At 35.6% G+C, this 27,743-nt stretch overlaps 2 protein-coding genes across 3 annotated transcripts in view; one reads left to right on the top strand and one right to left on the bottom strand.

The window, feature by feature from the left end:
- The window catches only part of LOC136810708 (voltage-dependent calcium channel type A subunit alpha-1-like), a 120,433-nt gene that overhangs the window by 3,037 nt on the left and 89,653 nt on the right, over positions 1-27,743 (top strand). The gene's annotated exons all lie outside the window — the stretch shown is intronic.
- On the bottom strand, positions 11,398-19,222 carry LOC136810707 (uncharacterized). Of its 2 annotated transcripts, none has more exons than XM_067067299.1 (4): positions 19,084-19,222; positions 17,331-17,546; positions 13,044-13,160; positions 11,398-11,846 (listed from the first exon to the last, which is right to left on the bottom strand). In XM_067067299.1, the coding sequence occupies exons 1-4, from the start codon at positions 19,114-19,116 to the stop codon at positions 11,718-11,720; spliced, it is 495 nt and encodes a 164-aa protein (XP_066923400.1). In that variant the 5' UTR covers positions 19,117-19,222; the 3' UTR covers positions 11,398-11,717. The 2 variants fall into 2 exon arrangements, with proteins under 2 accessions (XP_066923400.1, XP_066923401.1); XM_067067300.1 differs by having other exon boundaries at positions 13,072-13,160.

The raw sequence follows: 27,743 nt of genomic DNA, 5'->3' as shown, positions 1-27,743 counted from the left end.
TCTGTTAGTGCCGATTTGAACCGGGTTGGTTGAAAATCGGCATTTTGGTACAGTCAAAAAAAAACATGTCCTTATCTGGCACCCAGATGGTGAAATTTTCATTCGATACGTTAAAGCTCTGTAGGTCGGGAAAATTTTCAACATCTGGAAGATTTAGATTACGGAATTTTGTATAACCTGTCACGGATTTTGCAGCGGGAGGTCCGGTAACCCAGCCCTCATTTTTCTTACGGAAAAAAAATTTGCTTCGGGGATGGATGGGTCAAACCGAAATATTTTTAGTTTTACACGCAAGGGTAGTTGAACCCGACTGGGGACGCGGCACATCAAAGGCCGACTATCATTCCTCTCCGATGGGAAATTGGCCCGTTCCTTTAGAGCTTTAGCGTGGGCGGCCGCCAATCCGCTATCGGAATATCAGACAATATAAATCTGTGAGATTAACCAGATCCTAAACATCTGAATACAAATAGTTTGTATAAGATTCAGAATATCCAAGTTGACTGCATATACCTTTAACTTGCTTTTCTTTCACGTTTTTTGATTATAAGGGAAAACAAAGGCGTAGTAGCATAGTGATTATAAACCTACTTCCCTCTAGGATGTCAGGGTTCGATTCTAACTCGGAGCTATGATTCAATTGGCAAGTGAATGACCTTCGCCCGGGTCGACCTATGCCTTGTGAAGGGAACCATCACACCGATAAAAGAGTATGGGGGGTATGCATGTGGTGTGGTGACGATACTCTTAGGTTCAACGCCTGCAAAGATATATGTCCTCCCGTGTAGTCCGAGTATCATATACACCATAGATGCCTATCCAGGGATAGGGCTCATTCTGGATGAATCTGAGGGTTCATTTCTTTCTTCTCTTGTCAATGGGAAAAACAAATTGTATTTTAAATGTTCAAGCGAAAAGAAAATATGGAGACTAGGCTTGCATTGTTGCGAATGAAATACTTTTCCTCATCCTAACTTCTTTGCTAATTTGTTATTTTTTTTATAAGATTGTTTATTATTTTTATAAGATTATTTCTTAGAATAAGATTATTCTAAGATTTTTGATCCTGCGCTTGTGGCGTACTTTCTTTCATATATATTCTCTGTTCAATGTATAGTCAAGTCTCCATAACTCGAAAGAGAAGGGGAGGGGGAGAAATTATTCAAAGTCTTTCAAGTTGTTGAAATTTTTAAAGCAAAAAAGTGTGAAAAATTAGAATACACTTTTCCATCGTAGTCGCGTCAGGTCAGGTCAGGCGCGTGCCACTTAATTTACCACCCTAGACTTGATCCAATCCTTTTTTTACACTTTTTTCTATTGTCTTTAGGTGCGAAAAAAGACTGGGACGGTTTTAGGGTGGTAAAACGGACAACAAAATGCGCGTGCGGGAATTGGCGGCTACGGTTGAAAAGGTGTATTAAATTAAACAGTCTTCTTTACCATTTTGGATTAGTGAATACATTTCTGGTTTTTACCCCACGACAATCAGCTGTTTATAATAAGGTGCTTCTCATGGAGAGATATAGAGAAATAAATTTATCTAATATTCTCTCAAGGGAACAAAAAATCCTGTTCGAGTGAACTCTTTAAGTGCCAATGTCAAGAATATTGGACATGGGCTATATTGACGCCCTCCTGTAATGCCCAGTTTGAGTTAGAAATCGTCATTTTTGGTCTAAGTCGTAGGAATTGGATTGGGCTTCATGGCCTGACCAGGCCTGACTGCTTTAATTCCCTAATCCCCTAATAATAATTTGACTCCGATGATGACTAAAACTGTCTTTTCTATAATCAACCGAAAATATTCTTATAAAAGACTAGAAAATGGGGGAAAGCTGAACTTCTTCATCGCAACCATTGTGATGAAATGACTGTTTAAAGTATGTCTCTCTTTTTAACATCAACTCTCTATGCCAAGACATCTATCTAGTGGTTACAACTATGATAAGTCTTTTTCATCTTCTGCAATAGACTTGGGATTCTGTCTTTTTCTCTTCTTCTTTTTCGTTTTCTTTTTCGCTGATGAAGTGACTAGTTATTCTTCATCGTCTTTTTCACTTTTCTTCTGTTTGAATTTTTTTGTCTTCTAGAGTAAGCAAGTTTGCTGACATTTAGTGTCGAAATATTTGCAGTCTAATCACTTTTTAGTCATGTTGCTGGACCACTTCTTTAGAAATCTTAGTGCGAAGAATCTAAAGCCTTTTGGAACTTGTTATATAACATCAAAGGATTCAGAAAAATTTTGCTGGCCATTTTCTATTGAGTGTCGAAAAATTGCAGTCTAATCACTTTTTAATGTGGGTAATGAATAGTTTTAACAATGAGATATAACCGGAGGCTAGGGACGAATCTATAATATAGGATTTTTTTGAAACCACTTACAGTCGACTCTCTAATTCGATCTTCAAGGGATCAAAAAAACTTTTCGAATTATAGAATATGATTTGAATTATGAAGCGTGTTTTATACCAGTTTTCAGCTGAAGGGGACGACATTTTAGTTCGAATTACAGAAAGTATAATATAAGCTCGAATTAAAGAGAGTTAACTGTGTTTTCTAGTACATAAGTTACGTGGCCTGCATGGTTTTCATATAAATACTGGATTATGCAAAAAGAAAAAAAATACATTAGGTCCAATTCCTCGTTCGAAACGGACTGCTAATTTTAAGGCTTCAATTCCTCTTAAAGTCTTGAAGAAAAAAAACATTAGGTCCAATCTCTCGTTCGAAACGGACTGATAATTTTAAGGCTCCACTTCCTCTTAAAGTTTGAAAAGGGTGAATATTTTTCTCTAGTCTTCTGCTATATTTCATTGGCTTAAACGGCAAAATTATCAGTTACAATATTGACTCTCACTAATTCGAATTGAAACGGTAAGCTTATGTAATTTTGTTCGAATTACAGAGATTGGAATTATTAACTTGATAAAGCGAATTTGAAATTGATGGAGATAGAATGTTTTTTATGGTTTCATTGGTGCGCAATGTAAATAGAAGTTCTAGTGGAATATCCCGATTTTAGGTAGGTTGATTTTTTAACTCTTCCACTATACTCATGATTACAATTGAATTTTGCACTCAACTGTGTACTTCACTTCAGACCTATTGGTTTGTGTTGTACCCTAATGGTTATAATTTCAGTATGATTTTAAACAGATTTAACATTGTAGAGCAAAATTAATTCTACTTTTTAAAATTTTCAAACTTCAGTTTTCTCCAAATTTATTCCCCTCCTCGCAGTTTGTTTTTTTGGCAAAATAGTGTGAAAGTGCTTAACAGCCTTGGGTTAAAAAAAGCATCTATTTGAATTTTAAGTTATTCCTTTTTTCCCCATTATGTTATGTTCCTCTACTTCACGTGAAACTACTTTGCTTTTCATGCCAGAAAAAAAATATTGTTTTAAAGGTGTTGTCTAATACAGTATTTAGTAGGAGTCAGGTTCCTGTTTTTCCATCGTTTAGAGCGTGTTTAGTCATTCTTTTTTATGCTGCTGGATGTATCTAAAAGTTTTTGTTTTTAAATAAGAGTGATATCGCTTAATTATTAACTAACAAGATTTTTCACTTTGGGTTGACACGAATCTGGAGCAAGATTGATCAGAAAGAGGAAAAGAAAAACAACTTTTTGTTCATTCAGTACGAAATCGAACACAATATAACAATAGGAGATACCGGCCTGATATATAAATACAAGATATGTGTCTGGTATGAAACGGTAATATTTATATTATGTAAAACTAAAACCTTAAAAACCTTCAAAAATTGAGGTTACTTTCTATAATTGGAATCTTTCTGATATTCAAAAATTAGAATTTCCGTTCAAATTCGAATTAGCAAGAATCAACTGCATACTGACACCCCTGTCTCACAGCCCCGGTGGAACCTTTTTCGTCAGTGAGGATAAAAGTTCTTATTGAAATCCTAATGGGGATAGAAATTCTATGTTCCAAAGGTTAAAAAATCCAGTGGAGATGTTTTTGGAGTGCAATTTTTAAACATAGAATCTCGAGTGGGGATGAAATCAAAGTCTTTTTCCAGTGAGGCTGAAATTCGTGGGTATTTTCCCACCGGAGACGAAATTTTTGCTTAATTTTCCAGTGGGGCTGGGGTCCCAGTGGCTCTGTGACACATGGGTGTATACTGATAATGAAGAAAGATTTAGCAGTTTTTTTATAGTTTAATCTTTCTATGAGAGTTATCGCTTCAAAATAAATTCTATAGTCCACTGTATGTTGCATGAAGGCTGTCCAAGTATGTAAGAGTATTGATTTAATTTTTAATTGATATCTTTGGCAAATCTTAACTGAGCAACATACTCTTTCTCTAACTCGTGTAACTTATGGTATGTCCAAAAAATGCCATTGATTTGGCGCAGAAAACTGCACATTTCAAGTTTTACGACATCTTCAATTATGACGTCATAACGTAGTTCTTCCCTAATTTCTCAAAAAAAAAACATTGACCATGCCTACGGCCCCCAGTTCTTTGCGCCAAACTTTTGCCCTTTTTAACATACCACGAGCACTAATTCGAACACTCGCAAAAGTTCCAGGGTCTTGCTGTTCAAATGCGGATAACATTCATTCTGATGAAAGACTGATTTAAGATTATGTTCAGATGTTACGATTTCGCATCGCCTCGATCTGCTTTTCATTCTAGTTAGGAAGTGTTCTTACTGGTTTCGAAACGTTTCAGAGCAAGAAAACGGAATAGTTCTGTCCAATGGAAATAGTGGAGTGTAATTGTTTTGATCCGTTTGGCTTTTCAACGTCTTCTTTTTTTGGGTTTCAAATTTTGGTGTTCTGGAACCTTTTCGTTTGATATTGACTATGACTGTTGCATTTAAAGAGACAAGGACATGTTTTGAAGATACTACGGGGTTGATCCGTATTTTCAAAACAATAAGATTTGTTTTTCATTCCATTCTATTTTGTAGTGAAAATACAACTTTAAAGCCGTCATCTTTGGTCATTGGTTAGGAAAATATCAACGAAGATCGCAATGTTGGTTCTATGTGAGATCAAGGGGGATCTGCAACTTCAAAACTCTAGGGGGATCACCATAATATGAGGAGGGTAGATTCATTTTCATTTTCATTGTTATGGTGCATGGTTCCAGTTACCTTCGGTTTCTCAAAGCAGGCCTAAGTCAATTTTTGTGGTTAGGGCTAAAATTTAGCACATCAGCTGGGTTACTTGTTATCGGGGGGGTTACCTAGCTTTCCTAATTAATAGAAGCTGTTTATCTTTTCTTCTTCTGAGGTTTCCTTTTTTTGCCCCACAAATCATTGTTTTTAGTTTTAACATTTATCCAAAAAAATTCCCCTTGACTTCACTTGCATGGAGTCATTAGCAGAGATTAACTTTTTAGATTTGAGCTTGGATTTACTTGTAGGCCTTATGAACGAAACAAATGACCACCAAAGGTCTTTATAAAACGTTATCCAATGGGAACTAATTTTCGTGGGAATTAATTTTCGATCTTTTCACGGTTTTACGGCCAAACTGCAAATATTAGAGCGCGGAATTAAATTTCACGGGAATTACAAATTTAGCCAATTTTCATTAAGAAATGAAAAATCCTCAGGAAAATGAAATGTGACAAGCATTAGTGCAAAATTAATTGCTGCGAAATGCGATTTTTGGAATTTATTTTCGAACACGTTAAAATTAGTTCCCTTAAGGTAAATGACAACAACATTTTGTGCCAAGTTTGATGTCGACGTCAATCGATTGATTTACCATGTTGAATATTTATTATTGGAAATATTCAAAGTTTACAATGGCTTCGTTTTACCATTTTTCTTTGTTTCCAAGCGACTGTAGTGCGGTGGTAGAACATCCGGCTAGGGTGCGCAAGGTTGTGGGTTTAACCCCCAGCCGGGTCATACCAAAGATTCCCAAAATGGTACTTGATGCCTCTCTGTTTGATGCTCAGCAATTAAGAGAATGATCAAGGGTAAGTGGAGCAATCCAAAGAGGAAGAGTGGCGCCCACCCCTCCGACTGTGGTCGTAGGCTTACTTGCTTGTTTCCAGTCTTGTTCTGAAAACAAATTTTCCAACTTCTCCCAATCTTCATATAACCATTTTACCTTTTGAATTCTTACACAATATACATTTTGAAAAGTTGTTTTATTGATGTTCTCGAATTTTCGCGATTCCGTATTAATTTTATCCGAAATTAAAATGTGTCTTTCTTATAAGAACTCTTTCAAATTTCATGCATTTAAATCTCTATAACCTGAAACTTCGTGAGTGATACTGAAACTATCATGCTTCACTGAAAAAGATATTCCTTGTGATCCAAAACAAACTTCAATTTACAAAGGACACAAATCAAAATTTATTCTGAATAATAAACCGGTTTTAACCAAAGGGGGGGTTCAACAAATGGGAGCTTTTGGGCAATACACCTTTTCGACCGTAGTCGCGCGGTCAGGTGCGTGCCACTTTATTATTTAATTTACCACCCTAAACTCGATCCAATCCTTTTTTACACTTTTTTCTATTGTCTGTAGGTGCGAAAAAAAGACTGGGACGGTTTTAGGGTGGTAAAACGGACAAAAATGCCCGCACGGCAATTGGCGGCTACGGTTGAAAAGCTGTATAGAATATCAAACTAAAACTTCTGACTTATCGAGATTTTAAAGGCGACCGTTGAGGCATTGCATTGGGAATACGATGGACTGAGAACATTTTCGCAAACGTTTTAATAAACAGAAATTTGATATTTTTTCAAAATCTGATTCATATAACATGCACCCTGAAATTGTAAAATGTATATACTGAAATAAGGTATAATTTGAATGAAGAGTTTTTTTGATTACACAATTTTTCAAGTTTTTTCTATGATTGATTTTTATCTGTAGCATTTTCTGTTATGGCAATCTATGTGCTCATGGAGATACTTTTGATTGTTTTCTTGGAAAGTTAAACATTTGCACCTTCCCTTTGGCGGATCTGAGGCTTAAAATTTATGATGAGAAGTATTTCCATAAATTTGGATTAGCTTTTAAGATAGAGTTTTTTCTTTTAATTCTCGGTTCTTATTACAGTTGACTCTCTCTAATTCGATTTTAAGGGACCATGAATTTTCTTCGAATTAGAGAAAAATTCAAATTACAGGAAGAAATTTAAACTAATTTCTAGCTGAGAGGACCAATATTTTAGTTCGAATTATAGAAAGATTCGAAAAATAGAGGTTCGAATTAGAGAGAGTTGACTGTGATCTTAATCGCAACCTCTACAAAAAAAAGAGGTAGTATAAATAGTATAAGGAGCGTGAATCCGCCAGTAGACGCCAACAGCCTAGAATACCGGCCATAATATATGAGAAAAAAGGGAAATTACCACGAAATTTTATAGCCACAATCGATTTGGAAGCGCTCTAACTTAGGTTGGAAGGGTAGAGTTTTAACTTTGAGTTTTAACATGAGACTTAAGAGGATCCAAAAGTTCAAAAAGGGTCCAATACGGCAGAATACGATCTGGAAGTCTATAAACCCCGCCCAAATTGAAATATTCGATTAAATCTAACAAATAGCCCAAAAGACACTTTCTCGCCCGAACTTTAGAATGCTAAAAACGAGGAATCAACCAAAATTCTCAATATATTTTGACCGAGATTGTAGGTTCTTATCACTGACCTTTATATATCCCTGGACCAAGCAATATCCGCCATCTTTGTTTGGAGTTTTTTTGGAATTGGTACCCGAGAAGAAGCCATTGTAGTGTTTGAAACTTTGCCTAACGACAAACGGTGCTACATCATTAGTGTACAAGCGAAACTAGATCTAGCGCTCTCTCCGCGGGTACCAATTTCATAAAAACTCCAATCATAATATTTTGCTTGGCCAGCATTGAGTTACTTGGTCCAGGGATATAAAAAGGTCAGTGGTTCTTATGGCAAATTCCCCCCTTAGTATAGAAGGAAGGTGACCCTTAAAAAAATGTTCGTTTTGTTTCGTTTTGTTTACGGGTTGTTGTTTATTCATGATCATTTTCTATAAAAACACGGGCTTAACATATCAACGAGAATCAAACAACCTGAAAAAGGGGAATTTTATCACTAAAAGAACCTTTTAATTTTCTTCTTTTCATTTTTGATTAAAAACCGTAGAATTTTGACAATTGGTTATTGATAGGTGTGTATATGGGAATGTTTATTAAAGAGAGATGGTTGGCTTGTTATAAGTGTTTCATTATTTTGAAAATGAAGATTTTTTCAAAACTTCAATTTGGTTGTAGTAAGACAAAATTATTTGACTCATTGCACGCGTTGGTGTATAAAGGCTGTGGCATTTTTTTGAATAATTCTAACCATAACTTTTGTATTTAAACGGATTTTGTTTTCAAATTATGAAATGCGAGAGGTATATTTATATCCCTCGAATTATTCTTTCGAATGATTATTGAAAAGTCGAAATAATTTCGAGTCATGAAAATATTTATACTTTTTGTTCCTGTAATTTGAGTGATAAATGCCCACATTCATTAGTTGACCTTATTATGAAAAATCGGAATATTGTATGTTGTTTGTGCGGTATTAAGTTTGGTGGATTTTAGTTAAATTTATTAATAAATTTTAGTTGGATCCGTTGGTCTTTCAACGGTTCTGGTGGCTGTTCAGCAAGCAACACGAGAGCGGCTGTATTCACTTCATTGTAATTCATGATATGCACCACTGGAGAGTGTTCTGAGAACTTTTAAAATTTTCTGCCCAATACGTCACTTAAACAATAGAAAAAGTGACGTATTGGGTGGAACAAAAACAGAAAAGTTGCATAATTTCGTGAAGTCATTGCAGTGGTGCATACCATGAATACAATAGGGCAAATTCATGACAAAGATAAGAAATATTGAAAGATATTAACAGAAGCTGCCATTTATTAATTATTAACATTTAATCGAACAATGGCGAAATGGTACAAAACACTATCAGCAACAACATCGGAAGAGATAGAAAGGTTGTTATTTTCATTACCTTTATATTTTTGTCATACACGCTTTTTATATTCATTTTTATTTTTTTCAGATTTTTTTTCGGACATGTCCGATAAAAGAGCCTCTGAAATATGGTTTCCGGTTTCCGAATCAATGGGTCTTTTTTGGTGGTCAAGTCAACCTATTAGGGACCACTGTGCCAAATTTCAGCTTGTCGGTAATTTTGTCCAGGTTTTGGTGAAGTCTTATTCTACCGAACTAAAGAACATCCAGGATTTTTGAAGCCTTTGGTGCTCTTGATTTTGAGTGAATTGTCTATGAATTATGAATTGGCATCTTTGGTGAAAATTTCTGCATTATTGATAACGTCACCAACCGGGGAGGGGGACACTCGATTTTTAAACGATGTCATGTGCCGCCAAAAAATGGCTATCGAAATCGAACCCTTACAGTACAGCCCTTGAGCAGTGAAAAGGTACCCTTACTGTGAATTTATTTTACCGAACGTTTTGACACTTACAGTGTAGTTTGATTTCATATCTCATTTTGCTGAAGCCAACCGAAAATGAGCCTGGGATGTCGACACAAAGTGCTGGTATGAGTCAAAACCAAAAACATACATCAGATTTTTACTGTCAGACTTACAATTTAGCAGTCCCCAAACCTTACAGTCTAAAAAAACGACCATTGTAGTGCACTCTATCAAAAGTAAACCCTTACAGTTCATTTTGAGGATCTTGAAATACCTACCGTTAAGGGTGGCACATGCCGTGGTCGGACCATATGAGTGCCCCGCCCCCTGGCGTCACCACTACTGTTTCATTTTCATTTGTTCAAAATTTGTGAAGCAACTCCGCCCGACACAGGGTAAATTTTTGTCCATTTGTCGATATCGTTGTCGCCGGTATTTTACAGACCGGCCTAAAATTGCCAGATTTGCCTAAATGGGCCCTAGGTTACTGCATAATAGGATTGAAAAATGTAATCGGCTTGACATTTTGACAAGTGTTAGGTATCTTTTAAAATTTCAAACTTCAAACAAAGAGATATATAAGTAGGTAACTCTCTCAGAATTGCTCTAGATATATAAGCATGTATAATCATGGACAAAATATTTGAGACAAAGGGGATTTCCCTGCGAAATATCAAACACCACGAATAATTTTAAAGTGGGTAAACTACATTTGAAAAATAGAGTTTTAACTCTGAGTTTTAACTCTGAGTTTTAACATGAGACTTAAGACTTAGGAAGACCTTGGGATCTCAGGATTTAAAAGCTCAGATTTGCTCTAATAAGGCTTGGAATATAGCCTGGAAGCCATCCAACCCCTCCACTATCGAAATATTCAATGAAAGAAAGTTGAAGTGCTAAAATAGCAATTCTCACCCGAACTTTAAATTTTGAAAGCGTTATTAAAAATACACTAAAATGTCAATATAATTTCGACCATGATTGTACGTTAAATTAGACTATAACTTTGTTACAACTGGAAAGCTTTCATACTTATCAAGCAATCTGTTTAGTTCCCTTTTAAATCAAATGGTTCAGAAGTTGAAGATGATAGTTTGGAAGTTGTTGTTTGACCATGGAGGTATAAAGAAAGACAGGAGAAGTATGCTATTGTAACCAAGCTCGCCCTACGATTAAAAAAGTTACGATGTATGCATGCTCATAATCTCATATATCGTGCATTTTTAATGAGCTCTTTTATCCATAGGTTAAATCTTATTGGCTCATTTAAGCTTTAGAAATTAGATGAGACGAGATTCATTGTTTCTGACATCAGTGTAAGAAAATATTTGGACTAAAAAAAGGCCTGTAAACTTGGCAATCCTTCATCAAATGATAAGATTTTTCGATCAATGTTTTCTTTCAGGTGAACTCTATTGCTTGATACTTTCCTCCAAAATTCTCCAGCGACTTTATGTCTACAAATTGAGTCTGAAATCGTGTGTGCTTATAAAGAACTTTTCATTTTCTGGCTTGAGAAAATATCTTTTCAAAACAAAATTGAACGGATAGCGAAATGGAACATAAATTTGTTTCGTGGACGAAGTTTTATCTAATTTTCGTATATTAAAAGGCTAGAATCTTCAATACTGATTATTAGAATGTTCAGAGCAAACTTGAGTTCTACTAAAAAGTCTTATTTCATCGGGCGAGCTTAGAATTTCTTTTGATACATTTTATAAAAGAAATCAAAAGACTTTAACGACCAATTACCGACACATTCAACTCCTGTTTTCTTTATACCTCTATGGTTTGACCACATCTATGCACGCATTATGCGCCTTTTGGAGTGTAAGGGTTAAAGGCAAAGCATTCGACTACGGTTTGCAAAACTCTGACTGCGTTCAAGAAATTTGAGGAGACGGGTGGAAGAGAATGTACAATGAAACGTTCCAAAGAGTAACTTAGGTATCTTTTAAACTACAAAATTACGATCCTTTTTGCCAGGCTATTAATAAGCATAATCATTATAAAAACACTGGTCTGGAAGGCTTTTGTCTCTTTTTATTGTTAGAAGATGGAGCTTACGTACCAAAATCGATTTATTTTGCAATTTCTTTGATCATACGATTAGAAAATAGACCAATCCCAAGAGAAGATTTTGGTAACGTGGTCAAAAAGTATGCAAATCACAACTTGTCTTTTGTTTGTAACAAAAGAAAATTGAACAAAAAAGCTAAAACAATACATTGCCAGACCGGGGGTTTTTATAATGACTATGTAATAAGCGTGAGTTGAAATCTCTTTATGGTGTTGTGCGTAGCCTATTTTCTACGTTGGCATATGATAAAACAGGGAGATGCATCTACAAGTCCAGCCATTTCGTCTCGGTTCATGCGGTAGTGAAGGAATGATTGTATTACTGACAAAACGCCCGTTATCATGCCAAGAATCTGTTGAAGTGAAAAATTAAAGGTTTAATCTAAATTGAGAAAAAATTTTGTATTGAAAAAGATAAACAAGGATAACAGCTTGTCCTTGTATAAATTTCAAGGTATCCTTTGAATTGTCAAGGTTGTCAATTGTCATTCCCGCCCGGATTTTTTACGGAGTGGTGCTTAACAAAAGACAGCGCTGATTCCAAAAATCAAAAATCGATTTTAAAATGAGTGCTAGGCTTAAACGAAAGCCCGGAGACTGACGACAGTTTTTTGTTTGTTCCGGCTTTTTAAACTCAAAAATAGGAATGACCGTAGTCGACCGTAGTCGCGCGGTCAGGCGCGTGTCACTTAATTATTTAATTATCCCCCTAAACTCGATCCAATCCTTTTTTGACACATTTTTCTATTGTCTATAAGTGCGAAAAAAGGACTGGGACGGTTTTAGTGGGATAAAGCGGACACAAAAATGCCCGCGCGGCAATTGGCGGCTACGGTCGAAAAGCTGTATAGCTTTAACCTTATATTTTCATTATTGCTTCGAAAAGATACATAAGGCTATCGAAAAATCTAAAATAGTTCGCATCCCTCTTTGGTGTGCGGCACACTTTAAAGAATGGTGCTATTTGCAGGGTAGTGAAATACCTTATCGGGGAAAAAAATTGAGTTTTATTTAGTCGGGTCTTTTTTTAGTCGGGGAAAAATTCGTTACTTAGAGGCATTTTCGTCACTTTCCCCCGACCAAAATTTCGAATTCGTCACTTTTACCCGACGAAATTTACAATTTATTCACTTTCCTTTACTAGCTCGAAAAAATATCTTGTAATTCGACGTTTAAAGCACTTATTTCGTTTAATAAAGGTGTAAAAAATTTAGATTTTAATTTTGGTTGGGGTTTAAAAAATTGGGTAAAAGTTTTGGTCGGGGATAAAAAAATCGGGTAAAAGTTTTGGTCGGGTGATAAAATATCAGGGAAAGAATTCGTCGGGGGAAAATTTCGTCAACCCTCAATATTTTCGTAACGTTCACCCGACATTTTTTCCCCGATAAGGTATGGTTACCTCACTGAATCATCATTTAGAATAAAGAATTGAAAGATTGAAAACTTTAAGATACAAACACGCAATACTTTCACAGTTTTTTTGTTTGAATTCTTAGTGTAGTTGATACGAGTTTTTATTTCATCAAGGAATAAAAAAAAGAAGAAAGTACCACGCGACTCCACCTTCCCACTTCATACCGATCAAAATGCGGCTTGCTAAGGTAATTCATTCCCATAACACTTGCAATGAAGATGGGAAGACTGCAAACACAACATATCACCATCATCTATAATGAATGAAAAATAAAAACACTTGCAAATTGTTTCTTGTAAAGAATAGAGAAAAGTCTCTTTGTTCTTTGGTGATAAGCCCTTAAAAATTCTTAGTAAGTAAGTAAGTTTGCGACCGCAGTCGAGGGCGACCCGAAGGCTCCCTTTTCGTATAGCTGTCTACCCGAAGTTAGGGGAGGCGCCACTCCTTTCTCTGGATTTCTCCACTTACCCTTGATCCGTCTCTTTAGTTACTGAGCATCAAGCAGAGAGGCATCAAGCAGAGAGGCATCAAGTACCATTTTGGGAAGCTTTGGTATGACCCGGCTGGGGATTAAACCCACAAAATTGCGCACCGTAGCTGGATGCTCTACCTTCATGCTACGGCTGCTAAAAAGTCTTAAGTTTACCAAACAGGTGCTCAGCTACAGTAGTCGGTAATAGTTGATTTGAACTGCGTTTTAAAAAACAATATTTAGAGATGCTTTTCAACGGTTAACAGCCAAAACACCCTCACAACCTGCTAGCGTTATAGCTAAGCCAACAAGTGGTAGCCAACTAAGGAGTGACTTATACCAAGATGTTGTTTTAAGTATTTCTCAAAATTTATATTGGAAACTCGCATTTGGAATGATGTTATAATAGCTGTGACAGTTTTCTAAGTTCTATCTTAATACCTGTCTCTTCATTTTTTCTTTTCGGATAATTTTCCGCTCCCGAATATCTTTTCAAAAAGCACAAAACCGCTATCTTATTCGAATTCTATCAAATGTTTGTGTCTCCCCTGCAGATTATATTGAGATTGAGACAGCACTATTTATCATCATCATCCTTCGACCGTTAGGTCGGAAATACCGAGTATCTCTCTCTCCACAGCTCACGGTCTGACATAACTGTTTTCAGTTCTTCTAACTCGAGCCCTGTTTCCCGCCTCAAATTGTCGAGGAAAGTTCGCTTCCTTGAGCGTCTAGGACCAGTAGGGCACCACAATAAGATATCTGAAATGATTTCAGATTTTGCTCTGAAACAATGGCCGGAGAAAGTTAACCTCCTGGAAAAAAGAACAGAAGAGATTCTAGGAAGACCTTGGTAGATTTGGGCGAGGTTGGGATGATCTCTCCAATCAAGATTTTGAACCCTTTTCAGGAGATTGGTATAACACCCATCAAGACTTTTCTCCATAGATTTTGTCATGGTCCAGGTTTCAGAACCATAAAGAAGAATGGGCTCCACAAGACACTTGAAAATTTTCAGCTTGAGGTTATTGTCAAGATCACATTGCCAGATTTTGTTGAGCTTGTTACAAGCTTTCCACGCAAGTGCTTTCCTGGTTTTAAAGTCGCTATCAGAACTGTTGATAAGAGAGCCTAAGTAGTTGAAATCGATTACTTTTTTAATGTCAACACCTTTCAAAGAAAATAAAGGGAGAAAGTTTTCAGAGGAGCAAAGATATTCTGTTTTTTTCTCGTTACAGTAAAGACCGACCTGACTTGCTGCAGTTTCTAAAGAATGGAGTAGAATTTCGAGATTTTGAATACTTTCTGCAACAAGTGCGAGGTCATCAGCAAAATCCAGATCAGTCACAAACAAGCCAGGATCGCGTGTGCCCTGGGGCGTTTTAATTTGAATTCCCTTTTTGTTAAAAGTATCAACAGAAATTCTTAAAACATAATCCAAAACAACTATAAAAAGAAAAGGAGCAAGAGTGTCTCCTTGAAGAACTCCTGCTTGAATATTAAAAATATCTGTATCCCCATCAGGTGATACAACCTTTGCTTTGGAAGAAGTATACAATGCTTGAATAGCATTTATAATTTTCTCAGGGATACCATAGAGACCTAGAATTTGAAACATTTTTTCTCGACTGATCGAGTCGAAGGCCTTTTTGAAATCAACAAAACATATAAAAGCATCTTTATTGAGTTTCCTCATTTCTTCAAGAATTCGTCTGATAGATAAAATTTGAGAGAGTGTGCTCCTGCCCTTCCGGAAACCGTTTTGGTTTCTCCTAAGGAGGGGGTCAAGAATAGGAACAATACGGTTAAATAAAAGTTTGTTATAAATTTTTGCGGCAATTGGCATCAAGGTGATACCTCTGTAGTTTGAGGCTAAGGTCAGATCACCTTTTTTGGGAACTGGAATGATACCCCCTGTTAACCATGCAGAAGGTGGCACAAAATCGTTAAATGTATGGTTACAAAACTCTAGAAGGAGGTCAAGAAAAATAGGGTCTTTCCATAAAACTGTGGGTATATTGTCTAGACCGGAAGATTTATTGATAGAAAAAGATTTTAAAGCTATTTTAAGTTCATCTTTAGTAAAAGACTCTGTTGAAATGTGTAAGAGATCAAAAACTTGGTTCAGAGGAAGTTGGTCAGGTCCGAGAAGTGGGGGATTTCCAAGCAGTGACTTAAAATGAGCAAGCCAATTCTCTTTTCTTTTCTCTGGAGATCCTCCTTTCAGCTGGATCGATGGATGATCCTTGCGCCCTGACAGTTCATTGATTGTCTTCCAAGCAGCTGAGTGTTGATTGGAAAAATGAAGATGTGAAATAGAGTCAATTTTACCTTGAATAAAAGATGCTTCAGCTGTTAAATAAGCTTCATCTAAATATTTTTGGGCGTCAGCAAGGCGTTTTGAGGTTCTTCTGGTTGCGCGAGATAGGTGCCTTGCTTTGACTTTATCGTATTCATTGCGTGCTGCGATGACAAGATCATTTTCAGACAGATGTGTTCTTTTGGTTTTAACTTTTTTGGGCAAAAGAGAGAGACAGACATGTTCATTTGCGTCGACCAAAGTTTGGTATTTCTCTTCAATATTGTGATCGGGACGAGAGAGGAGGTCAAATCTATTTTTCACTTCAACCGCATAAATAGAGCGAAGATTAGAACTTGTATAAACTTGTTGCCAATCAATAGATTTCAGAGGGTTGGGTTTACACTTTTTAGAAGATCTCAAACTTAGACAAATGTGTGCAGAAACGACTCTGTGGTCTGAGCCAACAGAAGAAAAAGAAAAATATGATTGAGCATTTCTGACACTGTTTTTCCATTTATTTCGGACAAGGACATAGTCTATTTGGGATTTAGTTCCAGAGGGATGTTGGAAAGTCCAGAGCTTATTAGTATTTTTCATAAAAAGTGTATTTGTAGCAACAAGCTGATGTTGTAACATAAAATCAAAGAGTTTATTACCATTTCTATTTGTCGATTTATGGTATGAAAATTTTACATTATCATTCCCTAACTGGGCATTAAAGTCGCCAGCTAATATAAGAAAGTTATGTGCAGGAATAGAAAGGATAGTTTGAGAAAGAATGGAATAGAAACTATCGACATCAACCTGTTCAGAGACATTAGTTGGACTGTAACAAGCTACAAAGGTTGTTTTAGGGTTGCTATTAAATTCGGCAACAATAATTCGATTTGAAATTTTACGGAGAGATAAAAGATTTTCTGCTGCTCTAGAAGAGAGTAGCATACCAATACCCCCGATTGTTGTTCCCTGGGAATTTTTCCATGCTGAGGCGGTTACAAGCTTGTTTTTACCAAGATTTGAGTGGAGGAACTCAATGTCTTTGTGTAGAAATCTATGCTCTTGAATACTGAGCACATCAATTTGGAATTTGGAAAAACACGAAAGAAGCTCTTGTTTTCTACTAACAAGAGATAGAGAGCGCACGTTGAAAGTGCTAAAAATGGCTGGATGTTTGCAAACTAGTAGTCTTTGTGTTTTAGGTTTTGTTACAGACTCAATCCTATCACCGTCAACTCTCTCTGGTGAGTTTGGAGAAGACGGTTCATTGGTTTCGCGGGAAACAAGGTTTAAGTTTGAAACTGAGAAAGCAGGGGCTTTAACCCTGGTGCTGTTTAAAGAGTTATTCATGGTATTTCTTTCGATAGCTAAATGTTTCTAATGCTCCGCGCCACTGGATACATCATAGGGAGAATGACAGTAAATACTGTCTAAAGAGGTCAACCACCCCATGAGGCAAAAATAAAACACTGCAAGAAGCCAACGTATGCAGAGTGATATGCACCACTGGAGAGTCTTCTGAGAACTTTTAGAATTTTCCACCCAATACGTCACTTAAACAATAGAAAAAGTGTATTGGGGGGGAAAAAACAGAAAAGTTTTTTGCATAATTTTGTGAAGTCATTGCAGTGGTGCATATCATAAATACTCACAATTTTGTGGATATTAACATCTCCTCCTCTTAATCTGTTGGCGATTTCAGTAATGTTCATGAAGATAAATACAATGTTGAACATCCACAGGGTAATATTACCAAGCATAGTAATGGCTGCTTCACCATCGATTGGTGTTAAATCACTATAATAATAATTACGATCACCGGCCCAGCGTAAAACAACCAAAATCGACCAATTCAACATTAGAAAGAGCTGGTAAAAAGAAAAATGGATTACCTTAGCGTATTGAAGATTCACAAATTTTGTTGATGAGAACCAAAACACCCGGTAGATAAACCGATGCATAAGCATCCAAAAACTACTTCTTCGACTTATTCTCATATCAAAAGTTATGCACTGAATGTAACCTTGTAATGTAGCCTTGATAAACCCATGCAACAAAATTGTTTTATTGCATTTATCGTCAACATGAAAAATATGAGCAATCTGATTGGCTAAAAACGCGTACATAATGATTTCATATTGTACCGTACAAATACAAGACTGCGTTCAAAAAGGGGTCTGGTAAGCGAGATATCATATTTTGTACACTTGATTCAAACTTGATCCATGATTTAATGACTGTTCGATTTTTTCGAATTTTTTAATGTTGTTTTTATTAAAATAGAGGAGAGAGAAAATCACAACAGCAAAACAAAACATAGAAAACGACACAAATGGAGAGAGAAAAGTTAGTGATATTTACAAGTTGACGATAAACCAGTTATCACCGGGGTGTTAGGGTTGGCGAATGAGGGGTATGTGCGGACGGGACCTCCGAAAACCGACCCTTAGAGAGACTGATTTTTGCTGAAAAGGTGACCCTTACAGAGACTTTTTGAATTATTTTTTTCGATTTTTGAAAAAAGTCATACCCTTAGAGAGACTTTATTACAATTTTTTCTCTGGAAATCAAAAAATTTCTTAAAAATCCTGAATTTTCCGACCCTTAGAGAGACTAATTTAAAATTTTCTGATTTTCCCAACCCTTAGAGAGACTTTGAAAGGTGAAAAAACCGACCCTTACCGTCCGCACATACCCATCATCCATTTTTGCCTAAGTACCCCCCCCCCCCCGGGCAGTTATCACAATTTTACTCGTCAAGACTCGTACAATATGGGATACTCGCCGGTACCGTGTGATATCTATTGCGTAAACTACTTTATTTGGTGCATGAGGTTATTTATTGTATCATGTGACTTTCAATACTCCGGGGGGGGGTACTAGGGCAAAATGGGTTACGGGGATGCGCCGCTGGTCATGGTACCTTTTTTAACCTCCACGAGTCCCAGTTAGGGTCGCAGAAACGCCAAAATAGAAAAATCAGTCCCTCGTAGGGTGCCTTTTTTGGAAAAAGTAGAAAATTTTGGAATTTCCGTCCCATTCAGGGTCACTTTTTTCGCAAATTTCGGCAAAATTTTTGAAAAAACGAGCCCCACGTAGGGTCCATTTTCTGAACCTCAGCAGAGCACCCCCGTCGGTCGGCAAGGGTAGTATAACCCTAAGGTTAATACCTTCCCCCGAACTATGTGCCTTAAGTTAAACAGCAGCGTCGGATTTTCATCGGCTACTGGATATCCATCCAACTTTGAATTGAAAACTTTAAAGAACGAGAACTTACGGTGTTAACCCCAATAAAAATGGAAGTTGAACGAAAAAGATAATCTTTATTTTTGAACACAATGTAAGGTGTTGGATTTTTTGTTCTTCACAATTTTTATCTTCTTCGTCAGTTTTTCCAACAATTACGTATGGTGGTGGTACATCCATCATTTTCTTCATTATTCAACGAAACAAGATTTTCACATCAAAATTAATGCAATGAAAGCCAGGCCTATGGTATCAACTCTGTACTCTTATAATATCAGTTTTATAAAACGGCCTTACGTTTCCTCTTTCGCTATGAAGGTAAGAAATTTCTTATCTTACCTCATGCAGCAATTAGTTAGTTTAATTAGAACAAACTACACGCTTTTTTTTTAATAAGAATAGTGTACTTTGGATGAGGATCAATTATTCTTAAGAAATTGCCAAAATTGAGGGTGAAATATGCTTAACGTATTCTTACTTAGACTGGACTTTTTTACAAACATGAGAAATGATCAAAATTTGAGAGTTTTGGACTTTTGAATGAACATTTGGAGCTAAAAGAACATTTCTTCCTCAAAGTTTAAATTCAAGTCTAAGAAAAAAAACCAAATACAAAATGACTGTGGACAAAACGATTTGGCCAATTTTCACCTTAATATTCTTATAGAAGATATTCTTATAAAAAAAACGTGTAATGCTATAACAACAAATGGCTTGATTCAATGATCACAAACCCTATGATAGTGGCTGCGTTTAGACCAATTGGCATTTGTAATTTGGCATTTGCTCATGAGTGAGTCGATTTTAATAGCTTTTCCATTGTATTTTCTGTCATTGCATTTAAGGAGTCGTCTTTTTAGAGTAATTACTGAAAAGGTGATTCCCTCAAGTTCAACTTTGACAGATCAAACAATGAAAAGCATGGAATTTCTCAAATACTGCAGTCATTAAGACTGAAACTTTTTGCCGTAGGGCTAGGCTATGGCAAATCTTGCAAATTTTACAATCTATAGAAAGAACTGAATAAAAAACGTGCAAATAATTTAAAAAATAAAAAATGTCATTTTTAATTTCGCCTAGCGAAAGTATTACGATAGCCTTTCGCGGCGGCGGCGGTGTAATAAAAAAAATAGAAAACGAAAGTACTCGATACGGTGGACAAACTCACTAAATTTAATTTACAAATTACACGCTCGTATAACCACGGACGATTTTCGCGGGTTTTCTTTGGATTACGTCATATATATCTTTGTGTCTTTAGATTCACAGTTTGGATTTTTTCTTTATTTTCTAATAAGCATATACTTTATAAGAATCAAATCAAAAACTCTTGCTTAAAGGCAATTTACCTTTCGGTAATTAGTTCTTACAAAGTAAACAAGGGATGGCGCACAATATGAGCATATTTATTTTTCTTATAAGCATACACTTTATAAGAATCAAATCAATAACTCTTGATAAACGGTGATATACCTTTCGGTAATTAGTTCTTACAAAGTAAACAAGGGATGGCACACAATATGAGCATATTTATTTTTCTTATAAGCATATACTTTATAAGAATCAAATCAACAACTCTTGATAGACGGTGATATACCCTTCGGTAATTAGTTCTTACAAAGTAAACAAGGGATGGCGCACAATATGAGCATATTTATTTTTCTTATAAGCATATACTTTATAAGAATCAAATCAATAACTCTCGGTAGAAGGTGATATAGCCTTCGGTTATTAGTTCTTACAAAGTAATCAAGGGATGGTGCCCAATATGAACATATTTACATTATCGGGGAAAACTTCGTCGGGGAAAAATATTCGTCACTTGCTGGTAGTTGGTAAACGCATTAAGGCCGGGGTAAATTTTCGTCGGGGAAAAATATTCGTCACTTGGCCAAAATTTCGTCACTTTTCCCGGACGAAGTTTTCCCTGATAAGGTTTTTTTTTTCTATAAGAATCAAATTAATAACTCTTTATAGATGGTGATATGCCCTTCAGATTATTAGTTCTTAAGAATTAAACAACCATTGTTCGTAAATTGATCTTATCTTTTTAGCGATTTTGAGCCTGCTCGTTGTTCATATAAAATTGTTTCATCAAGGCTCGATGTATGTAAAGAAGACTTCAGATTAGCTTTCATCTCTACTTCTTGTTTTTTCCCATGCAGTTTAAAAATTAGGCGAAATTTTCGACTTCAAGTCGTCTTGTTTCTCTTTGTTTTGGTTCCTTTGTTTGATTTGAAATGCCAGAAAAGGGGATTCCTTTGCTCAAAATGGCATTTCAAATGCCAACGAAATGCCAACACGCTGGCATCATTAGGCATTTGACAAACCGAACAATTGCGCGGAACAATAGAATTCAAAAGAATACTGCAAGCAATTACAAATGCCAGGCTGGTCTAAACGCAGCCAGTTATGGCATAGAACTATCATCAGATGGAATAAGTACAAGCTTTTTTCCTCAAAATGAAGCGTGTCTGCATCGTGTCTCTGTCCCTTGGCTGCAATGGGAATTCTATTATACGCGTGTAATAATAATTTCATTTCTTTCTTGTTATCGTATATTAATTACATATTTTCACATGCTTGATCAGATTCTTTTGAATTCTCGAAAATTATGAACATAATTTGATTATTTTCAAATGTGAGTAGATTCATCAGTGGAGTTATCTGGCACCCGATGTAGAAATTTTCTTCCGACACGCTAAAGCTCTGAAGGTCGGGAAAATTTTCAACATCTGGAAGAAATACATTACGGAATTTCGCCTGACCGCGTAATTTTTTAGAAAAATGGGCCCGAGTGCAATTTGGACAGGGAAGGTGTCATGGCCGACAAAATTTGGGTCAGAAAAAACTTCAAAAGGTTTCACGAAATAAATTCAAATACAAAACTTTTTGGAGAAGGAATCATGCAAAATATTATCATTCTTTTCACAAGGAGGGCATGTAGGAATACTGAAATAAGTATTTTTCCTTCTTTAAACTGATCACAGAAGCAAAAACAAAATAGAAATAACATTGTACACAAAAAAGCCTGAAAGAAGAGAAAAGTCATAATCATCATCTATAATAACACTAAAAGAAAAACTAAAGCTATAGAAAATGAATACTAACCCTCCATGAACACTTTTGTGAAGTTTGATAAAGATTTTATCCAAAAAACCTCAGTTCTGGAACACTGAAGTTGGTTTGTCCGTTGTCGGCCGGTGGACAACAGTTATATTTGGAGGACGGTCTAAGATAGATAACAACATGAAAGTTGCTGATAAAAGCCTAAGCCCATAGGAACATACCTGTTTTGGTTTCTTTGGTCTTTGAATGGTATAAAATTTGAGAAAGTGCAGAAAAAATCAGCCATCAAAACAAACAAAAACAAAAGTTATGATTATCAACTTTTCTGTGGTAGAAACACATTTTTTGGGTTGGTGCACATACAGAAATTACACTGGATACTAAAACTAATATTCAGGGAGTGATAAGTACAGTTAAACTACAAAAAATCCATCAAAAGAAACCAAAAACAACCATACACTGATACAGCACACATTTTTTGAAAATTACATCAGCCATGTTGTTCGTAACTTTTGCCGACATACTCATGACGTGGTAACTAACGACAGTGATTTGACGGTCTTTTTGAGGCGCCAGATCTCAAAAAATCAATTTTTGAGCGTTCAGCACGGCCCCGAAAATGAGGGCTAAACTTATGTCGGCACATCAGTGGATGACTACTATTTCTCTCCGATGGTATATTGGCCCGCTCCTTTAGAGCTTTAGCGTGGGCGGCCGCCAATACGCCATCGGAATATCAGATAATCAGTGGAGAAAACTATTTGAAAACGCACTTTTCAAGAAAGAAATTATAGTTTTCGAAGTGAAAATTGATGAAAGCACTGAATTTCAACTCCTAAAATTTCAGATTGTAAGCTGAAATATAGATTTGTAAATTTCAAAAACATTTTTTAAAATGAAATCTTTCTGAACTGAGACAAAATGTAGTGAAAATATACCCTTATAAAGAGATTTTTATCCATGCTTCAGATTTTGAGAAAATGTTTTTACGACCAATAATCACTTTTAACAAAAGGAATCTGAATAGACGATGACGCAGCCAAAGTAAGATGTTATTCTATCTGATAACAGTTCACTGGTTATGGTGATAGGATTTAAGTTCCACTGACATCAAATGAGATATTTTTAGGTCCTGTACCGTATTAATTGTAGGGGGTAGGGAATAACCAGGGGGATTGGTACTCCTGGGAGAAAATTTATAAAATTAGGGGTCAATATTAAGTGATTTGGTGGTGATTTTCCCAAAAACTCCTAGGAAAATGAAGATTTTAGCACTTCGATCGATAGAGCCACTCTGTATTTCCCAAGCAACGACAGGTGAAGCGAAATAATGCGCCATCTTTGCTGAAAGTAGGTCACAGTAGGTCAAATTAGGTCACGGTAGAACAACTTTATTAGTGTACTTTCGGGGGTTTTCTCAGATGAAAGTTGTTTAGCTGCAAAATGATTTCTCCTAGAAAGAGATTTCACTTACCAGTTAAGACGTTGTCGTAAAAGAAGCACAAAATTAAATTCGATCACCAATTTTGCTCCAAGTTTGAGTTTTTAGCTTAAACTAACCAAAGTCAATCATTTCTGCATACATAGAAGAAAGTTCCAACTTTTTATAAAGTGTTCTGTTTAGTCCCCTTTAGCTCAAGTGGTTTAGGAGTTATAGATAATAGTTTGGGAGTTGTTGTTTTGACCACATCTGGACGCATATATATGCGTATATGTTTCCTAAAAGGGATTAAAGGCAAAGCGTCCGACTACAGTTTGCAATGCTCTGACTGGATTCAACCACTGTCCGGGTGTCTTACTAATAGCTTGAAAATTGATACTTGATACCCCTCTGCTTAATACTCGCAAATCTAAGGGTAGTTTGAGAAAAACCCTTCTAGTAGTATCTACTGGAAAGAGAAGCTTCACATCACAAACTCATACTTATAGTCGAGGTGGATCTTTTTTCCTCTCGCATTCTATTTATGACGAAGCGTGGGGTGATAAAAGGTTCTATATCCCAAAATGATCCTTTTTTGGGTCCGTTGAGGTCTCTGGTTTAGCAACTCCCTTATTTACTGATGCAACATAAACAGGGCCCACACCCTGATAAATAATCATTTCTGAGAACTTTTGATATTTGAAGTTTGTTAAAACAGTATGCGTGCTCTCAACAATTTTTATTTGTGTTGATTTTTCTACAAAGGGACTGGCAAGCTTTCGAAGTGATAGTTCAAGAAATATTTTACTGTAGCACTATTAAGCTTCAAAGTATTGGCTAATCAAAAGGTGGTTATGCAATTTTAGGATAGGGGTGAATTTGATTTAATGTTACAAGTTTTTTTTTATAAGAACCAGTAAATCTTGGCTGGGATATTCTTTTTTTTTTTATTTTCAGGCTTAAATGTTCTTACGAAGTTCAGAATACGCTTAGTTTCTTTACTTATAAGCTTAAAATGGCTTCAAAATCTGTTAAAATCAGTACTTTCTAAGTAACTACTGAAATGTGTTGCTCAGGATAGTTCTTAATTTGTTCTTAGGTTTTGGCCAACTTTCAGCGTCGTGTTCTTATGAAATTGTTCTTATAAAAAAAGCGTGTGCATGAACGTTGATGAGACGTCGGAAGGATGTTTGTGGACCTCTTTATTCTTCCCCTCGGAAATATCAAAATACCAGCTGTTTAGAAGGATTGTTTTCATACACGTTTTTTTATAAGAATGGTATTTTTCAATTCATCATAAATATTCTTAACCTTTTGAGTAAAATCATCCTGAAATATTCTTTCGGTATTCTTAGGTTTGAATCCAATATCAGCCGAAATCTAGCATGTAATTCATACTTGAAGCAAAAATTTGACATTTTTGTTGAACCTTTTAGCATTGCTTGATAAACGGTAAAATGTTCTAAAAATGGCATTCTTAGGGTTCAATTGCCAATTTCCATGATGGCTGTATTCTTATCGTATTCTTCATTTTTTGGCCAATTTCATCATAAATATTCTTATAAAGTATATTCTTATAAAGAAAAAGCGTGTAGTTTATATAATTTATTTCTTGATATTCATGACGTAATCTTTTATACGGAAATAAACGTAAAACACCGGGCGTTTGCCACCAGTATTATTGTTTAAATTCAAAAATGGTGGCAAACGCCCGGTGTTTTTCATAAGTGTTTCCGTATAGAAGGTTACGTCATGAATATCAAGAATATGTTTTAAATCTTTATGCCGTGAAAAAAAGAGAGGGATTTTTCACTTTATATTTCAGCTCAATTAAATTTTTCGTTCTCAACTTTTTACTTTTATGCACTCTAAATTCTCTTTGTTTCTAATGAGTATAAAATCATTTTTAACTTTTTTACCTTTTTTTTCATGGCGAGGACTTTTTTCATGTTTAGAGGATAATACTGCGGTTGTTTCTTTTTTGGACTTCGGTCACTGATTGATTTCATTTTTTCTGGTTAGTGACATTCTATTAGATCTTTTAACATTTTTGTGTGAAATAATTTCATCAATTGGGGGGTTGTGTATGGTTGTTCATTTGTAGCAAAAGTCAATCTTTTTCATTCAGTGAAATATTTTTACATTCAGTGAAATATTTTTACATTCAGTGAAATATTTTTACATTCAGTGAAATATTTTTGTGTTTAGTAGGAATGTTTTTACATTCAATGAAAAATAATTTTATTCAGTGGAAACATTTTTACATTCAGTGAAAAAATTTTGTATTTAGTGAAAAAAAATCACGTTCTGTTTTCCGCAGAATATTTTTATTTAGTGGAGAAAATATATGTTCAGTGAAAAAAAATTCATATTCAGTGATCATGTGACAGAACGCGCAGATTGGTAAGTATGGTCAGTATTTTATCCTCCTGCCAAGAAATACAGGTCGAAAACGCGGGTTAAAACAAACAAGCATGGAATCGAACCAACAGAGGCTAGCAGGTTAGGTCTGGACATGCATGTATTCACTAGGTAGCAAAAAACTAAGTAGTGTGGTGTATGTTTTCTTTATTTTCTATATGACTAGGTAGGCAATTCCATTTTACATTTTATATAGATACCCAGAGAGAGGGGCAGGGGCTGTCGACAAACAGTTAGTCAAAACGACCACGGAAAATACAGGGCTGCTCATACGGGATATGAGAAGGTTTAATCAGCAGACCAGAATGAGCCGACCCCAAATTCAAAAACTGCAAAATTCACTAAAGTAAGTAAATAAATAACTCATTAAAAAATTTATTAAATTAAAAAAAAGTATTTCACTGAATAAAAAAAATAAATTCACTAAATAAAAAAAGATTTCACTGAATCAAAAAAAGTTCATTGAATAAAAAAAGATTTCACTAAATACAAAAAAGTTTCCACTAAATATAAAAAAGTTTCCACTAAATATAAAAAAGTTTCCACTAAATATGAAAAAGTTTCCACTACATATGAAAAAGTTTCCACTAAATATGAAAAAGTTTCCACTAAATATGAAAAAAAACTTCTAAATGAAAAAGATTGACTTTTGCTACAAATGAACAACCATAGTTGTGGTCCTTTTTCAGTCAAAAACAGGTAGTACCCGGTACTGAAAAGGGAGTGGTGGTACACAAGACAAATTTTTCTGAACATTAGGGTTATTACCCTATGGGTTAGTAAAAGTTCTTTACTTTCATCTCAATTCAAAGTCAATTTCCCAATAGGGGTTTAAATTGTTGGCTATTTCGTCCAACGGGGGACGAAATTTTGGCCAAATTTTCCAGCCGGGCGATGGACCCCACCCCACGTCCATCAGTTTCGTGACATTATATTTTAACGTTTATGTGAAATAATGTGAAAGATAGAGTAAATTTGATGATTTGTCAAAACGTATCCACCCCCGTCTTCTGAGATACCATTTAAACAGCAGCCCAGTTGCAAGTACAGCATTACACAATAGGAGATCTTACTCTATCTTGAATACTTGATGATGTAGCGCCGTTTAACGTTAATTTCTAACACTGCAATGGCTTCTTTGAAAAAAAATCCGATCAAAGATCACCGTTGTAACTTTGTCCAGGGTCTATTCATGATATGCACCACTGCAATGTCTTCTGTTCCACCCAATAGCTGATTGGTTGAAAGTGACGTAAAAGCAATACGTCACTTTCAACCAATCAGCTATTGGGTGGAACAGAAGACATTCCAATGGTGCATATCATGAATAAAGGTCAGCGGCCCTGGGTTATAAACCATGGAAGAAGAAATTTCGTAAAATGTCTGATTTTGGACGTTCCGTCTGGATGGAAGGATGAATATAACACTTAAAGAACTTTGATAAAAATTCAAGATTTTAGATCTTCATAAAAAGACAAAAAATAATTTTTTGTTTTTGAAAAATGGTTAGTGAGCAGGATTAAAACGGATTTAAAGTTCTTTTCATTTTGTTCTCGTTTTTTTTCTTCATGAGATATGAAAAATTCTTATCAAACTACAATTACTTTATGTGTGAGTTCTTTTCAAAGTTGAAGATTCTTCTCAAAGATAGTAAAAAGGTATAATTCAGTGACCAATTTTATCATTTACAGTGTTAGAATAACGGGAAATTTGTTTCGTGATTAGTGGCGGGCTCTCGGGTAACCAGGAAATTTTTATTGATACCATGTAAATTTGTTACTTGTTTTTTATTTTTAATTCTCCTATAATAATTGCCTATCTAAGGGCCAGGGCAAACCAGTCCAACATTTCATCCAACATGATTTTCCAATGTTGGATGAAATGTTTGATGGAAAAACTTGCGTTGAAG

Source organism: Clytia hemisphaerica, unplaced genomic scaffold (genome assembly GCF_902728285.1).
Source record: "Clytia hemisphaerica strain Z4C2 unplaced genomic scaffold, Clytia hemisphaerica genome assembly, whole genome shotgun sequence".
NCBI lineage: Eukaryota > Metazoa > Cnidaria > Hydrozoa > Leptothecata > Clytiidae > Clytia > Clytia hemisphaerica.
Note: the sequence above shows the minus strand (reverse complement) of the source record. Positions and strands in the feature narration are given on the sequence as shown.